The following is a 24,629-nucleotide window of genomic DNA, read 5'->3' as shown; positions in this document are numbered from 1 at the left end:
AGAGGCTTTGGAGATGACACCCAGCTCCCAGCAGATGAGTTTATAGAGCCAAAGTGGATGCCAAGATAATGGTGCCAACAGAGCAATGGCATTATAGAGACAGATGAGTTTTATGTGGATGCTGTGGGTTAGGAAGGCCTGGCCTGATTTTGGGACATTATTTTAACCCAGAACATCAGATCTGAGATTAAATAAGTTTATGTCACAGTCAACATGAACTGACACTAGGTTCTTGGCAAAGGCCTCTTTTTTTGTGTGTTTTCAGTTTAATTGCTGCAACTCAGCCTAAGGTCAGTGATACAGGCTATGGAGAAGCAAAGTTGGTGGAAGGAGCTTTATAAGAGGCTTTGGAGATGACACCCAGCTCCCAGCAGATGAGTTTATAGAGCCAAAGTGGATGCCAAGATAATGGTGCCAACAGAGCAATGGCATTATAGAGACAGATGAGTTTTATGTGGATGCTGTGGGTTAGGAAGGCCTGGCCTGATTTTGGGACATTATTTTAACCCAGAACATCAGATCTGAGATTAAATAAGTTTATGTCACAGTCAACATGAACTGACACTAGGTTCTTGGCAAAGGCCTCTTTTTTTGTGTGTTTTCAGTTTAATTGCTGCAACTCAGCCTCCTAAAACAGCCACGTGGTGGCAGCAAGCCCTCGAGGAATCGTGATTTAGAATTTTCGGAAAGAAATTGGGTAAATATAACCGGCTTCAATACTCCAGACATGCATATTTAGAGGGGCTGAAACTTACTGTACCATTAAAATTACAAACTAAAAGCCACGAGTGCTCTGCACGGCAGTGACAGCTACAGGAGCGTGCATTTCATTTTGTAGCCCCTAGAAAATCCTTTTTTTGGGGGGGAGGACCACCCCTAATTTGTGTTAGCAGTGCAGAGCATGCTGTAAGCTGCAAGGAGGGACAACCAGACATCACATAGAAGAGGCCTTGTGCCCTGTCAGGGAGATTGCACAGGCCAAAGCACAAGAACAAATGTCGTGGATGAGGGTTGATCTGGGGCTCCTGTGGACGCCTGTGTCTGCAGACTGGTGGGAGCTTCTAAACCCCCTCAGACAAAGAACCCCGTCTCTTTTAGTACCTGCTGTCCAGGGGAAGGCTATGAAACCTTGCAATGGACTGTTATATGACACATCAGGACCGTTTCTCATTTAGAGATGGTTGAAATCAAGCAAATAAATAGCCTAAAAAAGGGACCGGACATTTGCGTGGTCATGGGGCACCTCCAGAGGTGCTGCAGTCCATGACAGCGGTGTTTGGCCAGAGATACAAGTCCTCAGGGGGGTGGGCTGTAGCTGGCCACTAATTTGTTTCCCTGGTTTGTGCTTGCATTTTGCTGTCTGTAATTTAAGGAAGTGCAAGGCTGCCCGGCCACTGGTTTGGCAGGGAAATGCCAGTGCCAGACCTGGTCTTGCAACGCTCGGGCACAGAAAGTACAGCAAAACCTGCTTTTTTATAAAAAAAAATGTTGCTGCCATTCTGATTTCACATATGTTCCCTGCCATGTCAGCCCGGATAAGCCCTCTGCACCTGAGTCCAGCCTGGGGAAAAAAAGACCACTGTTTGTTTTTTTTTTTCCTCCTAGGACTGTTTGTGCCAAGGATGCAGAAAACCAGATACCCCAGATCTGGGGTCTCTGCCAGCTCTCCCTTCGGGCTGACAGAGGGTCCTGCTGCAGGAGTACATTTTTCCAATTGTTATTTCATTAGCATATGTTTTATAGCGCCGTAATGTCAAGTGCTATTTTTGGCTATGACTTCACACCAATGCCTTTGGAAAGCCACTCAACACAAGGAGGAGACAACCCAGATGATGTGTTGTTATGGCTTGAGCATGTGGGAAGCATCATCCTTTCAGCCTCCACGGAGGTACAATCTGGTCCTCAAGAAGTGATTTATCTCTCAGTTTTGACTAGCTGGCCACGTCCTCTGGACCAAGGTCTGAAAGGGAAATGAAGCTGATGAATTAGAATTGGTGCTTGGAGGCAGGTGGTGTTCTGCCTGGTTTGAAGCAGGAGATGGCAAAATGGCTGTGGAGGAATGGATGGAGGGGTTAAGTTTGTCAAAGAGCCAGATTAGTGTTTCTGCCCTTCTACTGGCAGAGCAAGGCAGTGAGAAATACTCTCGTTTCCTCTCCAGGGGGTGAAATCAGCCCACAGATCAGAGCTCTTTGGCAAACTTTTATTTCAAGAGCGCTGTATCAGACTGTGGAAAGAGTAAAAGCATTATATATGTAAGTAAGCAGGGGACATAGAGTCTCCTGTAATGGACACCCTTGTCCTGGGAGAAGGGTGCAGGGTTGGGTGCCAATCTGGCTGGGTTATCATTTAAAAAGTCAATGACTGGTGACTTATAGGCTAGTGCTGTAATAGTTTTCTGATCTTGGAAACAGGAGTTCTCTGTATCTTTAATGCCATCATGTGGTGAATGTAAGAAAACACAGACTTTACATGAAACATCATATTTGCAGTATGAGGGGGAAACATGGGAGGCTAAACAGCCTGACCAGGTTTTAGGTTTTTTTTTTTTCTTATACATAATGCAGTCTTTGGGATGAGTGTATTTGTGTGTGTTTTCTTCCTGAACAAGAATGAAATCTCTATGTAGAAAACAAAAAGGAGAAGGTCAGCAGTTCAAGCGTTAAAACTTGTAACTGATTGCTAATATTTGTAAAAAAAAAAACAACCCACAAAGACCATGAACAACAAACCCCAGCAGGAGGTAGTAACAAACAAACCATGGAAAAGGAAACTTATAAACGTTTTGCAGTAATTTACCTGCCCTGCAGTGTCATAAAGTCCCAGCAAGTGCTGTTGTCCTCCCACAGTCACAGTCACTGGAAGAGAGAAACAAGAGATTCTGTTTAAGCACAAAGCAGCTGCCTCATTTTGACATGCTTTAATCCTAAAATGCCCACACACCCCTGTGCTGGACACATGAGCATGTACCTTACAATATGCATCCTAAACCATCTATTCAACCCACTGGATGTAACCTAACGTCAACAGAAGCAAATGCTTTATGCCAACCTCTTATTTCTTCCCAGAAACATGAGCTGCACATATTGCTGCTATCAGGGACCCAGAGACTGGTGGACATTGGGCTTCTCTGCAGACACCGGTGGACCCCCATGAGGCACGAGGACTCGGAAAGCACAAGATTCCTACCTCCCCGCCAGGACTGTTGGGGTAGGGTTGTCAGAGATCATTGGAAGTTGGGGCTTTCTTATTGTTTTATTTGTTCCAGGCTGTGAAACAACGAAGCATTTGGCAGTGGTTGGTGTTTGGTGGGTCTCAGTGGAGGTGTGCTGCCCCTTGGGGACCCTGTCCTCTTCTGTGTCATGCAACCGCAGGTGGCAGTGCTTAACATATGGGGCTGTGTGGTGGATGCTTTGAAGGACAGAGAGGAAGAGGAGCACTAATATTTGCAGGGATGTTAAACACATCCTGTTGCAAACAAAGCGAAGAATGTCTCGGTTTATCCATCACACTCAGCGTGTTCACCCCTTCAGTAGAACTCATGTCAAACTTAATTTTGAGCCCACTGACATTGATGAAAATGTTTTCCCATTGCCTTTGGATGAATCCTGTTACTAACTGATCTCTGTAATCAGTGTTATTCTGTACAAAGATCTGTGTTAATGACATTTAGTTAACCAGTTAATCTACTTAAATCATTATTACTCAACTGGAAAGAAAAGGGGGGAGTCCAGTTCCACCCATTAGTCAACAGGAAGCCTTTAAACATTCATCAGGGAAGTTGCTCAAAATAATGGTATTCTCACAGCCTGTGGATTAGTGCTTTTTTTAAGAATGAGAGCAAACAGCTGATACGAACATAGAGCTATGGGGGGAGGCTAAGACTGGTGCCCATCAGCCAATAACAACTTGCAATTAATGAGGGTTGGGAAAGCTTAATAGTTACTTTTGGCAAAGAAGAGACTTGAAAACATCACAGAGGTTCTTACTGTTTTGTTGTTGTTTTTTTTTTAAAGTGATAAGACTTTTGTAGGAGAAAAGCACCTGCCAGTTTATAGAAATTAGTAGCTCCTGCACTAAGGAACAATGTCCTGTTTGCAGCCTCCTAGATGCAAAGTCTCTGTCAGCGTGGCTGGACAGACTGATTGTTCAGCAGCTTTACTTGCTTGCTGAGTGACACAGTGATTTTGCTGGCACATAAACAGAACAAACCTGACAGTCTGAAAGCAGAAAGGTGCAAGGGAGAACCCGACTTGCTGATGTGGGCAGGACGGGCTGCACTCACCCACTGCTGGGGCTGCCTTGTGATGTGCAGGGGAAAGAGGAGGTGGGAAAGGGGCTGAGAGCCCTCCTCCTGCTCCTCGTTCAGGAGGTGGCTCATATGGACCTGGGCATGTTGAGTTTGGAGAAGAGGAGACTGAGGGAGGAACCTCATTGCCCTCTACAACTCCCTGAAAGGAGGGTGTAGAGAGGTGGGGGTTGGCCTCTTCTCCCAAGGGAATAAAGACAGAAGCAGAAGAAATGGTCTGGAATTGGGGCAGGGGAGGTTTAGATGAGATATTGGGAAGAATGACTTTCCTGAGAGGGTGGTCATGCACTGGAACGGCCTGCCCAGGGAGGTGGTGGAGTCACCATCCCTGGAGGTATTTAAGAAACGTGTAGACGTGGTACTTCAGGGCATGCTCTAGTGCCTGGGATGGTTGGTTTTCGTCTGTCTGTGTGTTGTGTTGTGTGTGTTGGTTTGGGTTTGTTTTTTGTTTTTTTGGAGGTTTTTTTGTTTGTTTGCAGTTGGACTCGATGATCTCAAAGGTCCCTTCCAACCATGAACATTCTGTGATTCTGTGACATACAGTGCAGCTCCCAGGGGAACTCAACATGGGGCTAGCTGTTAAGAATGGATGTCCATGGGTGGAAGGCCCCAGGGAAGACCTAAGAGGGTGGGGAGACGGGTACTAACACAGACAGGAGAATGCCCAGATGCTCCATCCCTTTCCTTCAACCTGACTTGAATAGACTAATTTGAACAAAACCTCCTCAGAGCCCTGGTTTTCAACTTTTTGTGGTGTAAGTAGCCTCAAAATGTTCATACCTATGAACTGTGTAAGCCTACTGAAAATATGCTTGCTTTTCTTAGCTCTCTTCTCAGAAGCAGTGAGGGCCACAGGTGGTCCTGCAGAGCTTGCCAGAGGCAGCTGAGAGGTACGAGTTTTTTTTCCAGGCAACCATGGCCAGCTTTCCACCTGCCCCCTGTGCCAAAAAGTGCAGGAGCCAGACCTATTCCTCTGCTCGGAGACCGACTGTGAGAAGATGTACCCTTCAGCTGAAGGCAATTTTCCAGCACCAGCAGCAGGCAAACTGAGCTGGGGCCCTGCTTGCAAGAGATCAGCTCAGGTATTCAGTGGTTTAAAAACTTTAAAAGTCGCTCTGACAGGCTGCTGTGAAGCTTTGCTGGTCCATCTCTTGGTAATATCTGACTGGAGAAGCCTGGAGAAGAGAAGGCTCCGGGGAGACCTTAGAGCAGCCTTCCAATATCTGAATGGGCTACAGGATGAGCTGGGGAGGGACTCTTTGTCAGGGAGTGCAGTGACAGGCCAAGGGGTAATTGTTTTAAATTGGAAGAGGGGTGATTTAGATTAGATACCAGAAAGAAATTATTTGCTGTGAGGGTGGTGAGGCACTGGAACAGGTTGCCCAGAGAAGCTGTGGCTGCCCCATCCCTGGAGGGGTTCAAGGCCAGGCTGGATGGGGCTTGGAGCAACCTGGTCTGGTGGGAGGTGTCCCTGCCCAGGGCAGGGGGGTTGGAACTGGATGATATTTAAGGTCCCTTCCAACCCAAGCCATTCTATGATTCTATGACTGACAGTGATACACTGGCAAAAAGCCCTGGTGCAGCCACAAATCTCTGCCTTGTTCCAGTAGATTGTTGGTTTGTGTCTGTTTGTGGGGTTTTTTTTGGTTTTTTTTTTTTTTGTGGTTGGACTTGATAATCTCAAAGGTCCCTTCCAACCATGAAGATTCTGTGACTCTGTGATTCTATGACAAACAAGATTTGATTACAGCCAAATTGATTTACTACCTCAGATTTATCCTGCAGCCTAACTATATTCTTTCTGAAAGAAAAATCAAAAGCATGCTATTTTGCCCTGTAATTGGCCTAAATACCTCACTTTCAGATGTAAATTGTACTAAATGCTTTTTTTTTTTTGATTGCTCTTGCAATCATCTTCTACTAGCTCTTATGTGCTTCTGAGAACCAGCATTTTTCAAAGGAAAGGCTCTGAGTAAACTCCACCATTTTCTGTCACCTCATCAATGGATGAGATCTATGTTCTGCTGAGCAAATACTTTTGCCCATCTGATATTTGCAATATCTGAAAAACATTTCCAGCCTGCTCCCTGTGGTGGGAACACAGAGAGGCCTCCGGGGCTGGGATTCAGCTGATTTCACTCAGTGTAGCTCTTGGTCTAATGAGGTGGTGAGGAATTCGCTGCTTTGTCTTTAGGCCACAGACATCTAGAGATTTTAAAGCCAGATAGGATTCATAGCATCATTTATTCTGCTCTAAATAGCTTATCTAGTGTCCTCCTACAAGGCATATTTTCTTGTTCTTATATCATTCTTGTAGCTCTTTTCCAAATCCTTTTTCAAGCAGCCACTAGGACTAGACAGTGTGGTCTAGCAATGGTCTCATTAACCATCTACCCAGAGGTAACATGACTTCCCTATTTCTACCTGTCATCCCTCAACGGCTGAGCCAAAGCTCGCATTGGTTGATTATTCTTGTTATTTAATGGGGCTTGCAGTACTTCATCTTTTTCTTAAGGCCAAAGTCAAGTCATTCTCGGGTTTTGTATTTGTAAGCCCTTTTATTGTATTCTTTTTTTTAACTCTGCAGTTGCATGAAAAACCTGGTGACGATAACTCAAACTCCCACTGAAGGCACCTCGCAAATGGGGAGGCAAATAGTCACGCTCCTGCAATGCTTTCATGATATGGAAGTCAGTGACACAGAATTTTGCAAGTCTGGGATTGACTATGCAGAGGTGTCCTGCGTCCCGTAAGGCGGGATGGTTTAGCTACTTCTGAAAGCAACAGAGAAGTGATACCTAAATGCTTTACGATTTTTCCTTTCCGGACATTTCTCCACCACCTATAGGGATTGCTAGTCACCTTGGACTCCTATTTTTCGTGCGTGTCAAGGGGTACCCTCTCCCCTCTGCCTTGTCACAGAATCATAGAATCACATGGGGATGGAAGGGACCTCTGGAGATCATCTAGTCCAACCCCCTGCCAAAGCAGGGCCACCCAGAGCAGGTCCCACAGGAACGTGTCCAGGCAGGGCTTGAATGTCTCCAGAGAAGGAGACTCCACCACCTCCCTGGGCAGCCTCTGCCAGGGCTCTGCCAATCTCAAAGGAAAGAAGTTCCTCCTCAGGTTTGGGTGGAACTTCTTAGATTCAAGTTTGTGCCCATTTCCTCTTGTCCTGTCCCTGGGCACCACTGAAAAAAGACCAGCCCCATCCTCTTGACACCCTCCCTTGAAGGATTTATAAGCATTGATCAGATCCCCCCTCAGCCTTCTCTTCTCCAAACTAAAAAGACCCAAGTCCCTCAGCCTCTCCTTGTAAGGGAGATTCTCCAGGCCCCTCATCATCTTTGTAGCCCTCTGCTGTCCCCTCTCCAGCAGTTCCCTGTCCTTCTGGAACTGGGGAGCCTAGAACTGGACCCAGTGCTCCAGATGGGGCCTCCCCAGGGCAGAGCAGAGGGGCAGGATGACCTCTCTCCACCTGCTGGTCACACTCTTCCTGATGCCCCCCAGGATGCCATTGGCCTTCTTGGCCACAAGGGCACGTTGCTGGCTCATGGTCATCCTGTTGTCCACCAGGACTCCCAGGTCTTTCTCCTCAGAGCTGCTCTCCAGCAGGTCCTGGACAAGTTGGTCCCCCAACCTGTCCTGGTGCAGGGGATTATTTCTCCCCAGGTGCAGCACCCTGCACTGGCCTTTGTTGAAGTTCATCAGGTTCCTCTCTGCCCAGAGGGCTTGAGGATTCCAGTGGAACTGATGGGAAAATGCCCAACCCCGACTTGCGTTGCAGTCGTATTGGGGAAGCCGGCTGACAGAAAACGACAGCTCTGTTGTCCCATTCTGCTGCAGGTACAGATTCATCTAGACAGTGTCATACCATAGGAAGATTCATGACTTGTGCTATGTGGTTTTTTAGCATCTTGAGAGGAAAAAGGCTGCAGCTCTTCCCAGCTGGGTATTTGCTATGCAGAGACAGCAAACAGGAGGGATGTACCAGTCCACCAATCATTTTTATTCAAGCCGCTGATACCAAATGCTGTAAATCTTTCAAAATGCATTGAGAAGTCGGACTTCAGCGCTGGCTGGCTTACATGACAGAGAACACAAAAGCAGTGGAGGTGGATTAGGAAGATCAAGCAGAATGAATCTGGTCCAGAAAAGGATGAAAGAGAATGGAAATTCCCAAAGCTTTCAGACCAAGCACAACGCTAAAACACGAGCCAGCTTCTTCCCAGTCTGGGACATTACTTATTTATAGACAGCATGAATGAAGTTGATTTATTGGAATCATTGACCTCATTGTTTGTAAAATCAGCACTGGAGGATTTCCCCGGCATCTCAGTGAGTTATTGCTGTGCTAATCAATCCTTGAACAAATTCAGCTCCGCTGATAGCAACGTCCGAGGAACCTTGGGGGGGTGTCTGCAAGAAAAGCTGTGCCCAGTTTCTCCAGTAACACGGTCCTGAGGGAGCTCTTGGGACCTCGACGCTGTGCGAAGCTGTGGTAGATGGGAAAGGCTAACATCGTTACGGCGCTCGGGGAGTTGGAGAACAATTGACATTGTGTCTAAGAGAGTGTTTAGTTGGATTTCATTCTGTCTTAAATAGAGGACTGAGCGCTGCAGCAGACTGGGAGGTGCTTCCTGAGCATTTCAGCTCACTGTGCACCATCAGCTGTCCCCGTGGAAAGCAGCTCTGCTCCTGAGTTAGAAGCTAATAATAACTGCCAAGGTAAATGCACTAAATGGACTCTGATGCGTGCATTTAAATGATCCTCTAATTGAGGGTCTTTTTACTCTGTACTGAAAGTAATAGCAGTACATCCAAGTAAACGCTGGAAAGAGGAACAATGTAGCATTAAGTAGTATAAATAGATATAACCTGAATATATTATTAAAAATACTATGATTGTTCCTAAACAATGAAGAATACTAGATATCTTCTTAACCCCGGTGGAGGGAAAGTGCCCTTCCCGTGACCACGTGATTGCTTGTAGCATTGAGATGAATGAAAAAAACCCCAAACTTTGGCTGTGGCTGCAATGTGAGCCTATCCAAAAAATGAAAGGCAAAATGCAGATTATTATCTATATCTATATTTTTAGCTCCTCTAAATATTATTAAAGCTTCCATCACCATAGTGCAGTATCTAGGAATATATGTTTATCTAGAGCTGGGCTCAAGTCAATAGCAAGGGTGGCAGAGCTCTGAGATTATTAAAGAGTAACTGATAATTGGAGTAATCTTGTTAGTGTTTTAACTATCTGTGCTGACCTGATCTACAAAAGACCAGATGCTGTGGCATTTTCAGTTTATTTTAACACAGATAAAGCCAGTCAAGACTCTTTAAATCAACTGTTTACTGAAAACTAATTCTGTGAAGGATATATTTGGAGTCTTCTGACAGTGATGCTGAGATCATGGTCTGCATTAGTAAGTAGACCAAGGAGTGTGAATTTTCCTCCAAGGAGAAGAGGTGGGAATAAAAGGACCCTCTGACTCTTTGCCCAGCTCCTCTCTCCCGTTGCCTGTAAGGCAACAAGTCATTCCTCTAACTGGAACTGAGTGCTGGGGAAAAGACTATCTCAAAGTCACATCAAGCATCTGGTTATTGAGGGAATGCAAGACCTGGTAAATAGCATCAGAATAAATGGAGGACTAGTGGCAAAATGAGACAAATGTCACCAAAGTGTAACCAGGCAATACAGAGGGTAATTTCCAGAGTATGGAGGACAAGGATCTCTGTAGGGTTGGGGGGAATCAAGGCAGTCCTCCACTGTTGCGCTGCTCGAGGATCACAGCTAGGGCTTGGTTTTATTTGTGCCTGGAAGGAAGGAGAAAGCAGTCGGGGAAGGCAAAGCTTGCCTAACATCAGTGGCTCTTTGCTGTAACAGTGTCTTTCCAAAAACTGTGCTGATCTGCCTTGGTCTGGGTTAGATGGCAGTGGGAACAGATAACGCTGATGGAAGAACACAAAATCTCTGCCCTGCAGTGGATGAGTTGTCCTCACTGTGGGCTGTATCTTCAGATGATGGAGTAGCTATATCACAGTGACTTATACTGGCTGAAGACCCTGTGCTTTGAACTTGACAGAGCAGCAAAAGCGTTTTAACCTTCAACAGCTACGACTTTAGCGGATTGAATTCTTTGACTGCTTGAAGGTTGACAAATTGGGCAGCTTTCATTTCTTGGGCTCCTGAAGGGTTCCTGGCTAAGAGGGGCCAAGGGCAAATAGTCTATGCTGGCCACGCTGGTTCTCAGTATCGCCCCACATTAATCAGTGTTGGTAACTGTGTGAAAACAGCCAAGGAATGAGGAGCCTGGAACTAAGATGAACCTGTCCTGGATGCTGGGTCAGGGTAGGGGAGAGATATTACCCCGTCAGCATCATTAGTACTACAGCTTGCAGCGCACTATGGCATATCCTAATGCTGCTGGATGTGATTTGGGGGAAAAATGGCTTCTCTGTTTTATCAGCAGCACAGACCTGTGGGGTACATGTGTGTGTGTGTCCCAGGGGCTGCCACGTGCATTTCAGCAAGGCACCTGCAGTGGGACCTGTTCTCTGGCTCAGAGAGCAGAGTGATGCCTCCGGCACCATTCCAGAGTTACGGTGGCGTAACTTAAAATAGCATTTGGTCCTCTGAGCTGTGAACTGTCAGGGCAGGGGCACGTTTAGCACACTGAACTGAACCTGGCTGTCTCCGAGGGTAATGCATCGCACGGCATGCTAAGGTAAGCGCAAGCATTGAGGAGCATTAGATTTGCCCAAACTCCAGCACTTCCCTAGCTGACATTTCGCATCCCGTTAATCCTATTTTGGGTGGGGGGAAGATTAAATGACATTTTGAGGTTCCTTCCAACACCAGCTTCTCTGATGTTTTGTTCTGCATCTTATTTGACATCAATGCCGGCTTTCCTCATGCATGTTTCCATGTGAGGAATTGCTTGAAAGGGCTTCAAAAGAAAGTACCTGTTCCTGAACCCAAGGACAACCACGACAGAAACTCTCCTTTGCCTTTCCCAGAAACTGAATGAGGCCCATTATGTTTAGCCCCAGGGCCAAACTTCAGCTGCTATTTACCCTGAGGCTTGGAGAGATCAGCCAAACATTCCTGCAGTGGCTCTAAACCTATATGACTTAGGAAGCAGAAATGTTAAACGCTGTAAACAAAAATCTTGAAAATATTTAAACTTTCTGATAAGAGAATCTGAAGTTAGAATTTTTATTTTTTTTTTCTTCCCTTGGCCACCAGGGTAGTTTTAACACTGTTAATGCTTTCTCTACATCCTGCTGAGAAGCCTTCTGCTTTCCTCTCCAGTGTGGCAGCTGCTGCAGACAATGAAGTGATTGTGATGTTGAAAAAGCAACAGATGCCGATGGATGGAATGCCTGGCCTTAACCCTCTGCGTGTTGGTGTGTGTGAGGGAGAGAAGGTGAGCGCAAGCCCAAGCAGGGGATACCCTTCTCCTTCATTCAGTTGTGGTTGCGCTCTTGTAGCAGAGCGTGATCCAGCTGCCCTGACCTGAGAAGGGTGCTTCCTACCACCAGGGATGCTTTGGTGGTCTTTTCAGCACAGATTGGGTCTTGCAGGAGAGCAAGAGGCTGTATGTTGGCTGCAGCCCAGCCCTGGATGTGCAGAAGAGGTGGTGAAGTGTCTGGTTGAGCTGAGGCATAGGATTTTTATTTTTTTCCTTTGGACAGAAAAATAGATCACAGAATCATAGAATCCTGGAATGGTTAGAGTTGGAAGGGACCTTAAAGATCTTCCAGTTCCAACCCCCCTGCCATGGACAGGGACACCTCCCACTAGAGCAGGTTGCTCAAAGCCCATCCAGCCTGGTCTGGGACATTTCCAGGGATGGGGCAGCCACAGATTCTCTAGGCAACCTGGGCCAGCATCTCACCACCCCCAAAGTTAAGAATTTCTTCCTAATATCTCAGCTAAATCTCCCTTCTTTCAGTTTAAAACCGTTACTCCTCATCCTATCTCTCCACTCCCTGACAAAGAGTCCCTCCCCAGCTCTCCTGTAGCTCCCTTCAGATATTGGAAGGCTGCTCCAAGGTCTTCCCAGAGCCTTCTCTTCTCCAGGCTGAACAACCCCAGCTCTCTCAGCCTGTCCTCACAGCAGAGGTGCTCCAGCCCTCTGAGCATCTTCGTGGCCCTCTGCTGGAACTGTTCCAACAGGTCCATGTCCTTTCTATGTTGGACATGGACCTGTTGGATGGATATCCAAATCCCTGTATAGAGCTGGACAGGAATTTTCAAATAGAAAATGTGATTTCTACAGAATCAGAAGTTTCCATGGGAAGCTGACACCTTCAACGGGAGAGTTCAGGTGCTTCTACTGGGACAAATGAAGTGAAAAGATGTAGAGTAACTGACCCTGATCTGAACTGTTCCCTTTGTTGAAAAGACCAAAACTAATTTTAAGTAAAGCTGTTTCCCTGATGTAAGGGTATTTCGGGCTGTGAGCAGAAGGAGGAACTCCCGAGGGGAATCCAGCCTTGGGAGGCAGGGAGACACTGTAGGCATCGTGGCAGCCGGTGGCTTTCTGGGTGGTGGGCAATGCAGCATGGATGGGGAGTGGGGCAAAACATGTCAGCTGCTACCGAGGGCTTTTTATGATGGTGAAAATGGCATTTAATATAGAGTCCAAAATTTGTGGATTGTTGCAAATGCATTAAAATGAAGGCTGGCACAGATAGGTGTGACCACCACTTCGATTTAAAAGTTTTGAAGTGAAATAGTTGAGTTCTTGCCAATGGATCCATTTATTTACTATTTTATTTACAGAAATTTTGCTCTTGCAAAGATTTTATAATATTTAAACTTTCATCCTAATGTACCATGAAAATTAATTTTGAAATGCGTAACTTTTCCAAGTGACAGGAATTTGTAATGGGTTTCTGCTCTAACCAAAGGTCCTTAATCGTCTAACTCTTAGGTCATGATTAATTAATTTAACTTTTCTGTTAATCATTCCATGCTTGAATACCACTTCTGTATCAAATCAAATGTTCTAATTCAGCTGAATTCCCTGGAACATCTTGCACTCCCTGTTAGCTTTAACTCCATTTAGACTGTATTTACTCTTGAAAAGATTTATTAGGTTTCATTCACCTTTTCTTCCACTTTGTGAACATCAGAGGCAGCTCTGCTGAGCTCAGAGGAATTACTTTTGGTAGTGAGAAACATCAGTCATAATGTCTCGTAGCTGGAAAAAAAAGTGAACTGATTTTGAATCAACCAATGTATGTTTTTATGTAACTTGCTGTTAAAATCTTCTGATTTTAAAAAGGAATGGTCACTAGCTGCAGAAAAGCAGAAAGTTATGATGAAATTATTATTTTTATAACATTTCCTTTCTTCCCCTGAGCGAGAAAGGAACATAGTCAGTAAAATACAGAATAGCAGCATATATCTCAATTAAAAAATCAAAATATTAGGCGTATGAAATTTGGCATTTCTGGAAATTATTGTTTTGTCTGGCAGAAACATTATTTATTTTCCACCTAGCTTTATTTAAGGTTGTATTTGCTTAGTGGTTGACTGAAATATGCAGCTCTTAAGGAGATTCATTCTGAGATTCCGTTTTAAACATCACGCCTGCTAATTTTTTTTCTGTTTCACACAGCTCTCCAGAGAGCCCATCAGTTCACTCCCCCTTGTTTTCTGGAACTTTAAACTGTATTAGAAAATGCTGACACACTTCTTCAGCTACGTGAAAGTGCCGCTAATGGGGATCACGCCTGACTTCAGAGGAAAGGGACTTTGAAGAAAAATCACAGAACGTTGCAAATAAAGGCAAAATGAGTTGGGGTAGAAAATCCACAGCTAATGATTCCCAAATACGATATGAATAGCACCTTTGCTTTGAGTTACCGGTTAGCACGGTGAACGGATTTTGAGCGGTGTATTTTACACAACCAGATACACGAAAAGCCTTGTTTTTGAGGAAGACATTGTTCTTCATTTCTATTTTTACGACGGCAACACCTCAGATTATGGCTCCATTGTATTAGGGCCAGTGCAAACAGGCGGGCAGGGGCCAGCCTGACAAACTCGCCAACAATGAAGGTGGAGAAGGAAAGTTTCCTGTTTCGCAGCAAAGGGAAATATGGTGCACGGGGAGGGGGGGGACGTGGCTCTTCGGGGCTTTGTCTGTGGCTTTGTCTCAAAACAGAGAAGTCTTTGGGTTTAGGTACTGTTGCAGGCAGGACGTTCCCCTGGGTGATGCTGAGAGCCTGGCAGTCATGTCCTGCTCATCCCTGTGGGACGCTCCCAGGTCCTCTGCTCTTGCAGGTGCATGGAGCAGCAGAGATCAGAACGTGCTGCCCACATGTGCTCTCAGAAAGCAAGAGCACCTACAAGAAGGCCAATGGCATCCTGGGGGGCATCAGGAAGAGTGCGACCAACAGGTTGAGAGAGGTCATCCTGACCCTCTGCTCTGCCCTGGGGAGGCCCCATCTGGAGCACTGGGTCCAGTTCTGGGCTCCCCAGTTCAAGAAGGACAGAGAACTGCTGGAGAGAGGACAGCAGAGGGCTACAAAGATGATGAGGGGCCTGGAGCATCTCTCTTACAAGGAGAGGCTGAGGGACTTGGGTCTTTTTAGTCTGGAGAAGAGAAGGCTGAGGGGGGATCTGATCAATGCTTATAAATACTTCAAGGGAGGGTGTCAAGAGGATGGGGCTGGTATTTTTCAGTGGTGCCCAGGGATAGGACAAGAGGAAATGGGCACAAACTCGAATGTAAGAAGTTCCGCCTAAACCTGAGGAGGAACTTCTTTCCTGTGAGGGTGGCAGAGCCCTGGCAGAGGCTGCCCAGGGAGGTGGTGGAGTCTCCTTCTCTGGAGACACTCAAACCCGCCTGGACACTTTTCTGTGGGACCTGCTGTGGGTGGCCCTGCTTTGGCAGGGGGTTGGACTAGATGATCTCCAGAGATCCCTTCCAACCCCATGTGATTCTGTGATTATTTCTCTTTAGTGGTTGGGACATTGCTGAATTTTCAAGCATGCTGTAATTTTGCATTGATTTTTAATTAAACAGTGCTGATGCTTGTATAAAAAGGCACCTTGGGTTCTTGTGCAGACTTTGTCCGGAGTTGAACTCCTCAAATAACATTTTTTTCCTGGTTCCTGCCCTCTCAGAGTAACATGTCTGACAGAGGACCAGAAATTCATTCAGAAAGTATATCCGCAAAGAAATCAGGCTGCCAGATTGAGTAAACCAGGTATTAACTCAGACACCTCTAAGCTCAGCTGAAGTGGATTCTCCTACATGGAGAAAAGCCAAGTTGCAGAAAAAAAATTATTTTTTTCTTCTGTATTTTTGGCAGCTTAAAACGGTTGTGAGCATCTTTGTGCACCCTCACAGAGACAAACTTAAAAATTTAAACGGCGTTGAGAAACCTTCAAACTCTCTGCTTTGGTGCCACAAAAATGGGAGTCAAAAAATAGCATGCAACATTTCAAACCAAGGCCAGCAAAGAATTAGTGGCTGTTTGAAGGGCAGCAAAGGGACCTGGACAGGCCAGATGGATGGACCAAGGCCCATGGGATGAAGTTCAAGAAGGGAAAGTGCTGGGTCCTGCCATTGGGTCCTACCAACCCCCTGCAGCGCTCCAGGTTTTGGGAGGAATGTCTGGAGAGGTGCCTGATAGAAAAGGACCTGGGAGTGTTGGTGGCCTGTGGGCTGAACATGAGCCAGCAGTGTGCCCAGGTGGCCAAGAAGGCCACCAGCATCCTGGCCTGTGTCAGGAACAGCGTGGGGAGTAGGACTCGGGAGGTGATGGTCCCCAGGCCTAGTGCCGGGCCCTGCCCTTGGGTCCCACCAACCCCCTGCAGCGCTCCAGGCTGGGGGCAGAGTGGCTGGAGCTGCCTGACAGAAAAGGCCCTGGGGGTGTTGGTGGCCTGTGGGCTGAACATGAGCCAGCAGTGTGCCCAGGTGGCCAAGAAGGCCACCAGCATCCTGGCCTGTGTCAGGAACAGCGTGGGGAGTAGGACTCGGGAGGTGATGGTCCCCCTCTGCTCAGGCACTGGTGAGGCCCCACGTCGAGGGCGGTGTCCAGTTTTAGGCCCCTTTACCACAAAAGAGACAATGGAGGCGCTGGAGCGGGTCCTGACACGGGCAAGGAAGCTGGTGAGGGGTTTGTAGAATGTTATGAGAAGAGGCTGATGGAGCCACCACGCTAGTGAGGGATCTGGAGAACAAGTCCTACGAGGAGAGGCTGAGGGAACTGGGTATGTTGAGTTTGGAGAAGAGGAGGCTGAAGGGAGACCTCATTGCCCTCTCCAACTCCCTGAAAGGAGGGTGTAGAGAGGTGGGGGTTGGCCTCTTCTCCCAAGGGAATAATGACAGGAGCAGAGGAAATGGTCTGAAGTTGGGGCAGAGAAGGTTTAGATTCGATATTGGGAAGAACTCCTTTCCTGAGAGGGTGGTCAGGCACTGGAACAGCCTGCCCAGGGAGGCGGTGGAGTCGCCATCCCTAGATGTATTTAAGAAACGTGTAGATGTGGCTCTTCAGGGCATGCTCTAGTGCCCGGGATTATTGGGGTGTGGTGGGGTGTTGTATGTGGTGCTGTTGGTATGGGGCTTAGTTGGTGGGTGTTGTGTGGTGTGGTATTTGTTGTGGGTGTGGTGTGGTTTTTTTGGTTTTTTTTTTTTGCTATGTGGTTGGACTCGATGATCTCAGAGGTCCCTTTCAACCACCGAGATTCTGTGATCTGGGGGTGTTCAGCCTGGAGAAGAGAAGGCTGAGGGGAGACCTTCTCGCTCTCTCCAACTCCCTGACAGGAGGGTGTAGCCAGGGGGGGTCGGTCTCTTCTCCCAAGTCTCAGGAGATGGGACAAGAGGAAATGGCCTCAAGTTGCACCAGGGCAGGTTCAGGTTGGAGATTATGAAAAAATCTTTACATTGAAAGGGTTATTAAACATTGGAATGGGCTGCCCAGGGAAGTGGTTGAGGCACCATCCCTGGAGGTGTTCAAAAGACGGGTGGACATAGTGTTTAGAAACATCAGTTAGTGATGTGGGGTTTTTTCTGTATGGTTTTCTTTTGTTTTGTTTTGTTGTTGTTTTTTTTTTTAATCAGAGTTAGGTTGATGGTTGGACTAGATGATCTTAAAGGTCCCTTCCTACCTACGTGATTCTCTGAAACTATAATTCTGTGAAATCGTTTCCCTATAGTAATGAAACAGCACTGTATTACCTGGCCCTAAACAGCTTCATGATAAAAGAAGTTAAAAAAAAAAAAAAAAAGGCAGGCTGTAAGATTCTTGGGTTCTTGGGTCTGTTTAGCCTCTCAGTGGGCATAAGCAAGCCGTGGGGCTGAGGGCTGGTTTAGCAGAGCTGCAAGGGAGGGAGCTCATGGCTGCTCCCAGGGTTACAGTAGTGCCAGGGCTCTCCTGTACCAACCCTGTGCTTGGTTTCTGAGGTCTTTCCTCACACCACAAATTGGCATTATGAAAGGACATCTCTTTGGCTGCTTTCAAACCCATCCATGTAAGGAAAGCTACCAACAAGCTGCTCCGGGAGACAAATGCCAGGGGGAGGTTGATGTTGGTTTTTAAACCCTCTCTGAGGCTGCCTGCAGGAGGTGGAGGGAGCACCTTGTTCATCTGGGACGTGTCAATCTGTCTGCCCGCTAATTCTCTGATGCAACAGGGCGCTCTGCTCTGCAATTAGTGACCACATCCTGCACTCGATTATGGCTTGTAGCGAAACGAAGTGGAAGGAAAGAGGAAGCAAGCATGGACCACAGAGCTTTGTCCAAAACCCCAAAGACACTGTTAAAAGGAAAAAAAAAAGGTGCATAATTCTTGTTTTAACTGCTGAGCAAAGGACCATTTCCCTGTCCCTTTTGTCTGTGTTCTTCTGTTCTTGTTTCAACCCAAAGTTTGTCCCAGGGAGGCAGCGTAAAAGATTTTCTCCTACGAAATGCAGAAGGTAGGATAAACACAGCTGCTTTCACCTAAGTGCACTTTTTCTCTCTTTCTCTGATCTCCGGAGCTCCTGCAATCACAGCAAAAGTGGGACAAAAACCAGCGCATAAAATGGGGGGTCTACGTTTTGGCTGTAGGTTTTACGCAACCGGGCAGGGAGCAGATGCAAGGAAAGGACTGTCGCAATCTCGACTGCATGGGATGGGGGAGCGGGAGGGTGGGGAAGGTACCGCTCCAGCCCTTTCAAGAGGCCACCCTGCAGTGCAGACCCCCCCGAGAGGACCCTTCCCTCCTGTGGCTTTGCCAGCGGCCAGCGCTGTGTGCGCACGCAGCATCTGCTGCCGGGTGACGTGCTCCTTTGCCAAGTGACATCTTGCACAGATGCTGGCTGAGCTCAGCCTGCACCTGCACGTGTGTGTAACTGAGGCTGCCATTAGCCAGCTTGTTTGAACAACTGTGGTTTCAGCTTTTTTTTTTGTTCTCCCCCCCCCCCCCATATGCTTGCAGCTCCCATTTCTAACCGTTTGATCTCCTGCACACACCAAATCTGTGCTGCAATAGATGCGCTGCAGTTACTGCCTGCTTTTACTGCACAAACCAAACTTGCTCTTCCTCTCTTTCCCCTCTGGCACACAGCCGCTTTGTCTGCTGTTTGGTTTCGAAGCATTTGTCATCCTAGCCAAAAAGTAAGCTGTAATATCTGGGGGATATACCCACTTTGTTAAATAACTCTTAGAACGCGTGTGGAGAGCAGGGCTTTCTCGGGCTTGACGCACATAGTTTTATACCAGAGTGACAGGGTTGAATATCATTTTGCTACGGTTCTTGGAGGGATCCTAGAGGAACAGGGCAGCTTTTTCAGTGACTGTAAATATGGGAAGGTTGAAATGCTTCCTGGTCTTCCTGGAGAATGACTACTTGGAGACAGAAGTCTGGGAGTGACTTCCTGGGTTGCTTCATCCTTGAAGTCAACTTGGATTGGGGAGAGAGGTGGCCACATAAAGTAGTCCAGCGACTGTAGAAATACGTAAGGATTAGGGATCCTTTGTAAATGAGAAGCGGGATTTGGAGGAGGGTGGGAGAGAGAGCACAGGTGGGATTTATAGCCTTCTAGCACTGCAGAACTCCCTCGTGCTGGTCGGTGTAACTGCACCACGTGGCGTTGCTACAGAGCCAGCGTGAGCTGCAAACCGTGGCGGAGATCCCTCTGCCCAAACCCAACGGAGGCAGCAACGGTGTGGCAGAGGGATGCGACACAGCAGCGGAGATGGACGCAGGGATGGACGCAGTGGAGACGCACGGGGCTATTTTTGGCAATTTGACGGCACAGCCAGTGATGCACACCGGCACGCTTCACCGCTGAGGCTCACACGGCGAACACTGCCCCTTGGCATATCTTCTTGAATCATCTCCCCCTTAACTTGCCATACTCCTGCCTTTGTTAGCTGTTTGTACTCCTGTCTCCAGTCGGCATGCAGTGAGAAGTCCACACGGGAAGCACCACTGGGAAGGATGGGACACCACCTCACCCTAGATGTTGGAATGTTGGTACGTGGTGCAGCAGTTCAGCCTGGAGAGCAGGAACCTGCGCTACTCCGTGTGTCTGGGCAGGCTGGTAAGGCATTCTGGTCCTGGTTTCTATACATTCTATTTTTAGGAGACTCCCGCTGCGGCATCTTTCTCCTTGCCTAATGCAAAAAGGTAATGCGCCCTTTATCCAGTTAGGAGAAGATCATCCAGCTCCACACGGGTCAATGAAGAGTCAAAAGCATCATTTAATGCTTGAACTTTGCTGCTGGCCCCTGCCTGTGGCTGCTGCTCGCCGGGAATCCAAAGCAGCTGCTGGGAGAGGAGCCGCAATGTGTGCAGCTGAGGGCGAGAGGCCAATTGTTTCTGAGTCGGTGGCATTTTTTTTTTTTTTCTTCCAGGAATTTTGCTGCATCGTGACTTAAAGGTCATCTTTCTCTTGGCCAGGAAAAAAAAAAGGGCTGAGTCCAATCCTACCCCTGCTCCGGGGTCTTTGCTCAAGGGGACTGGTCTCATGATGTGGGTACAGAGGAGGAGGGACAGACACTTCCACTAGGTTTATTCCCAATTTAAAACATTACTAGGAAAGGCCTGATAAATCCTTTCTGAGGAGGTTTGGGGCTTTTTAGCCTGGAGAAGGCTGAGGGGAAACCTTATCTATGTTTACAAGTACCTAAAGGGTGGGTTGAAGGAGGATGGAGCCGGACTCTTTTCAGTGGTTCCCAGTGACAGGACGAGGGGCAACGGGCACAAGCTGGAACATGGGGTGAGGGTGGCAGAGCCTGGAAGAGGCTGCCCAGGGAGGGTGTGGAGTCCCCTTCTCCGGAGATTTTCAAGCCCCGCCTGGATGCTCCTGAGTGATGTGCTCTGGGCAACCCTGCTTTGGCAGGGGAATTGGACTGGATGATCTCTGGAAGGTCCCTTCCAACTCTGACAATTCCCTGATTCCGTGATTTTCTCCTCAAAATCTGCGATCTCATCTCCCCCCCCATCAAATTCCCCAGGAGGTCGTCATGGGCATTAATCTTGCTCTGGTGGTTCACCCCTGGTCCCCACACCCCTCCCCGGTTGAGGAGAAACTTCCTGCCTCTGAGTCAGCCCGGCCATGGGACCGGAGGGAGACAGATGGAGACAGAAATGGGCTCTGCTCGCCCATCACATCCTCCCTGCTCCCTCTGGGGCGCGGGGTGAAGCTCTGCCCTGCTCCACCACCCCGCGCATCCCTACGTGCCACAGCAACCGGGTCTTTTCCAACCCTCTGCCCCCTCGCCGCCGTGCCGAGGCTGGCCTTGGGGGAGCAGCGGGCTGACTTCCAGCACGGGGATCTGTAGGCTCGCGTTACATGCTTAGGAAATACCCATAAAATATCAGCTCGTTAGACACGCTCGGTAATGGAGGTACATCAACAATGAGTCAGATTTGCTGTTTGTCATCGCGGCTCGCCGCCCAGGCACTCTGCCCGGCTTCCTGCCTGGTTTCTCCCCCTGTACAATGGGGAGGGGAAAACAGGGAGAGGGTTAATGGGCTGACGGCTTGGGCTAATGTGGTCCACTTCAAGCAACGCATCTTCTGAAGTTCCCTGTGACCCACAGAAATGACCTAAGCCCCAAAAATAACTCAGCGAATGAATACGGAAAAAAAAAAAACCACCATTATCTTGACCCGTGTCTTATGCTGGCTTTTTATAAAATGTTCTTTTAAAGGAGCGGCCAAGAAATTTTCCTTTAAATGAAAGCCTATGAAAGGAAATATCTTATATTTGAAAGGTGAAACCGATCACTTTTCTCTAAAGATAGACAAAGGTGGAATTTTAGGTGTTTATTTGGAAAATATTGAGTTGAATGAAATTATAGGGGGCAGAAAAGAAAGCCTGGTTTTCAGCAGTTCTGTTGAGAGCTGCAGCTAGAGCAATTTCTTTTATCCACATCTCAGAAGGAAGGAAGAACAGCCTTTGGTCCTGGATGGATGATGTGCGATGTTTTCCTCCTCCTGTGACACAGACTGCAGGTGGAAGTCCCAATCCAGTCCATCTGCAAACTGCTTTCTACGGGCATAATTTTCAAAACTGTTGGTAGGAAGGTTATTTACACACACGGAGACTTGACTTGCAAACAGCTGACACGCTTGTGGTGACAGAGAGTTAAAAGAGGGCGGAACGTATCTGAGGTGCACGTCCTTCCTTGTACGAGCCGCTGAGGAGACAGCATTTATCCAAGTGGATGTGGTGCTCGTGTCTCTGGATTCATGTGGTTCCACTGCAGTCTTTGCAGTTGCAGGACTGGCGGTGTCAAACCATCTGTAGGAAGAGCTTTTGTCCCTTTGAATGTCACTTATGTCAAACGGTGGAAAAGCTTAGAAGCCAGCGCTGACATTAATGCAAACAGAGCTAAATTTCTCTTCGAGTTCCGATGATAAACACTTCGGCCCTGATCCTGCGGTTGGATGTGTGTGGGCAGATGTGTGTGTGTGTTCTCGCAGAGCCTCGACTGCCGGGAGAGGACACTTGGGTTTTTAAGTCAACTATTTGCCTTGATTTTTTTGCAGGACAGTGTCTTAGTGAGGGGTTTTGAAAGGCAGCCGAACAACCGTAGAGCACAAAGCCACCAATTCTCACTGCCAACTGTACTTCATAAGTGGCTTGGGCTCTTCTGCAACTCTAAGCTCACTTTATTGTTCAAGAAGTATTGCCTAAATATTTCTAATTTTCCATTCCCCCCCCCACAAACACTCACTTTCTTCCATCTCACTAAATATCATCTTATTACCAGTCATAGGGATCTGAATATCGCCCTCAGCTACTCAGGTAAACCCCCTCATCTTCAACCAATTAGACCCCAACCAGATAAAGGATTAGCCTTGCATGCAAACACAGAGATATCCATGGGGTTTTCATAGGTGTGTTGTGTGTGCAGTGAATCTCGGAATCTTGAATTTTACTCAAATCTTTTAAATGGACAACCAGGCATTAAAATAATAGTTGAACATTTAGTTTCAGATATTAGGAATATATTCCGATATTGTGTGTGTGTGCACCCAAGTTTTTTTCTTGGCAGTAGAATCATAGAATCATATGGGGTTGGAAGGGACCTCTGGAGATCATCAGATCATCTGGGTCTACCTAGAGGAGGTTGCACAGGATCTTGTCCAGGTGGGTTTTGAATGTCTCCAGAGAAGGAGACTCCACCACCTCTCTGGGCAAAATGAGAAGTAATGAGAACTGAGTGAACACAGTTCTTCTAAGCTTTGTGACAGTGAATTTTAAGCGAGAACACACCACTTCTGTCATTCTTAAAGATGCTGTTGCTGCTAGAAAATGCCCTGTAAGTTTGTCCTGCCAAAGAGGCTGTTTGTCCTTCTGTCAATGACACACGTAGGAGCTGTGCTCTCAAGAGATGTCTGTTTCTAAAAGATCTCTTCCCTTTCAGGCTTTCCGAGATCATGCTTCAACATAAGACTTGAAAATCTTAGATGTCAGCAAACAGTGGGACAATCTGTCAAGCACCTTCAAAGTCTAAGTAAATTGTCTTTTTTTCCATCACCGTGTAAACTTAAAAATGTGGAGAAATCCCATCAACTTTGCTACCAAATTTATTGTTGTCCAGCCTGCACTTCTCCTGTTGTAGTGACTTTTTTATATATGCCCGGAGCACCCAGCTGAACACTCCGGTTATGTTCTCAGTTCTTTGGTGTTTCAGCATTTCTGAAGTCTCCCTTGGGTTGAGTCCCAGTGAGTCAATGGAAAAAGTTCTGTTGACTGCACTGGAAGCAGGAACTGGCTTTTAAGACTCCCTTCCTAGTCTGAACTTGACACTGTCTGTAATTCATAACACATGCAACTAGAAGGGTAATAACAGCCCAGTAACTGTTCACTGTCACCCTTAAAAGTGAAATCTGTGCAAAAAGGGAATATGTGTGCACTGTACTCCTCTATGCTCTGGATTTGGAGATCCTTCTTTAGAGTACTAATGATGCTTTGCCCAGAAGGTTTAAGAGCTGCCACTTTGAGTATGAGAAGAAATCATGAGCCTTGTCAGATGGTTTAAACTGGTGTTTGAGGTCAGCCAAACTGTAAGAAAATGCTCATTTGGAGTTCAGGCCTATTAATAAATTATGTCAGCTTTACACTCATTAGTTATGAGCCATGTCATACGGGCTGATGCCCCTTTTGTGGCCATACAGAAATCACCTATCAAGTAGCACAGGACTAGTGTGATCCAACACCAGATGCCAAAGTTTAGGACTCTGAAATCAGCAGGGCAGAGTTTGCCCTTGCTCTGAAAACGAGTTCATGGGCTGCACGTAATGATGGATGAAGATGATTGCAGCTAATCTTGCTGGCTGGGATACTCTACTGGCTTAAGCGCAGGCACAAGAGATGTTGGTCCTCTCATGTATAAGGCCAAAGAAAGTAGGGGAAAGGAAAAAAAAAACAGAAAAGGTTCAGGAAGAAGCTTTCAGAAGTACTGGAGAAAGTGAAGAAGTAGGTGAAGAAGTGGCTGAAGAAGTTCTGAAGAAGCTTTTCAGAAGTGTTGGAGAAGTGCTGGAGAACATGTTTTCACCTCAGGAAAGAGGCAGATCTGGACTGTAAGCTGTACCCAGACGTGTCCATCATGAGTATAAAGGGGACTAAGAGTAGTGAGGCTGAACTTTGCACAATGTGAAAACCCGCCCATGTCTCATGTCTCCACTGTATACAACACGCTCAGGAAAATGGCCCTGTTGTACCCAGTTTTCCATATTTAATAAAAAAAAAGACTGCATTGTCCTTTCCAGGCACAGCCCCAATGCAAATTCATAAATGTGGTTAATATGACTGTCTTGCTTCCACAAGTTTTTTTCTTACAGTCCCTACTTA

The 24,629-nt window shown here is 47.0% G+C and overlaps 1 protein-coding gene across 3 annotated transcripts in view; it reads right to left on the bottom strand.

Moving 5' to 3' along the window:
* The window catches only part of RHOJ (ras homolog family member J), a 63,199-nt gene that overhangs the window by 12,575 nt on the left and 25,995 nt on the right, over positions 1–24,629 (bottom strand). For all 3 annotated transcript variants that reach the window (XR_001414594.1, XM_014966602.1, XM_014966603.1), the window contains one exon: positions 2,797–2,855. Coding sequence is in view for 2 of the 3 variants with exons in the window: in XM_014966602.1 (XP_014822088.1) it covers positions 2,797–2,855 (59 nt within the window). In the remaining variant the exon portion in view is untranslated. The remainder of the gene's footprint in view (positions 1–2,796; positions 2,856–24,629) is intronic.

Source organism: Calidris pugnax, unplaced genomic scaffold (assembly GCF_001431845.1).
Source record: "Calidris pugnax isolate Ruff unplaced genomic scaffold, ASM143184v1 scaffold74, whole genome shotgun sequence".
Taxonomy (NCBI): domain Eukaryota; kingdom Metazoa; phylum Chordata; class Aves; order Charadriiformes; family Scolopacidae; genus Calidris; species Calidris pugnax.
This window is presented reverse-complemented; position numbering and strand designations above follow the sequence as displayed.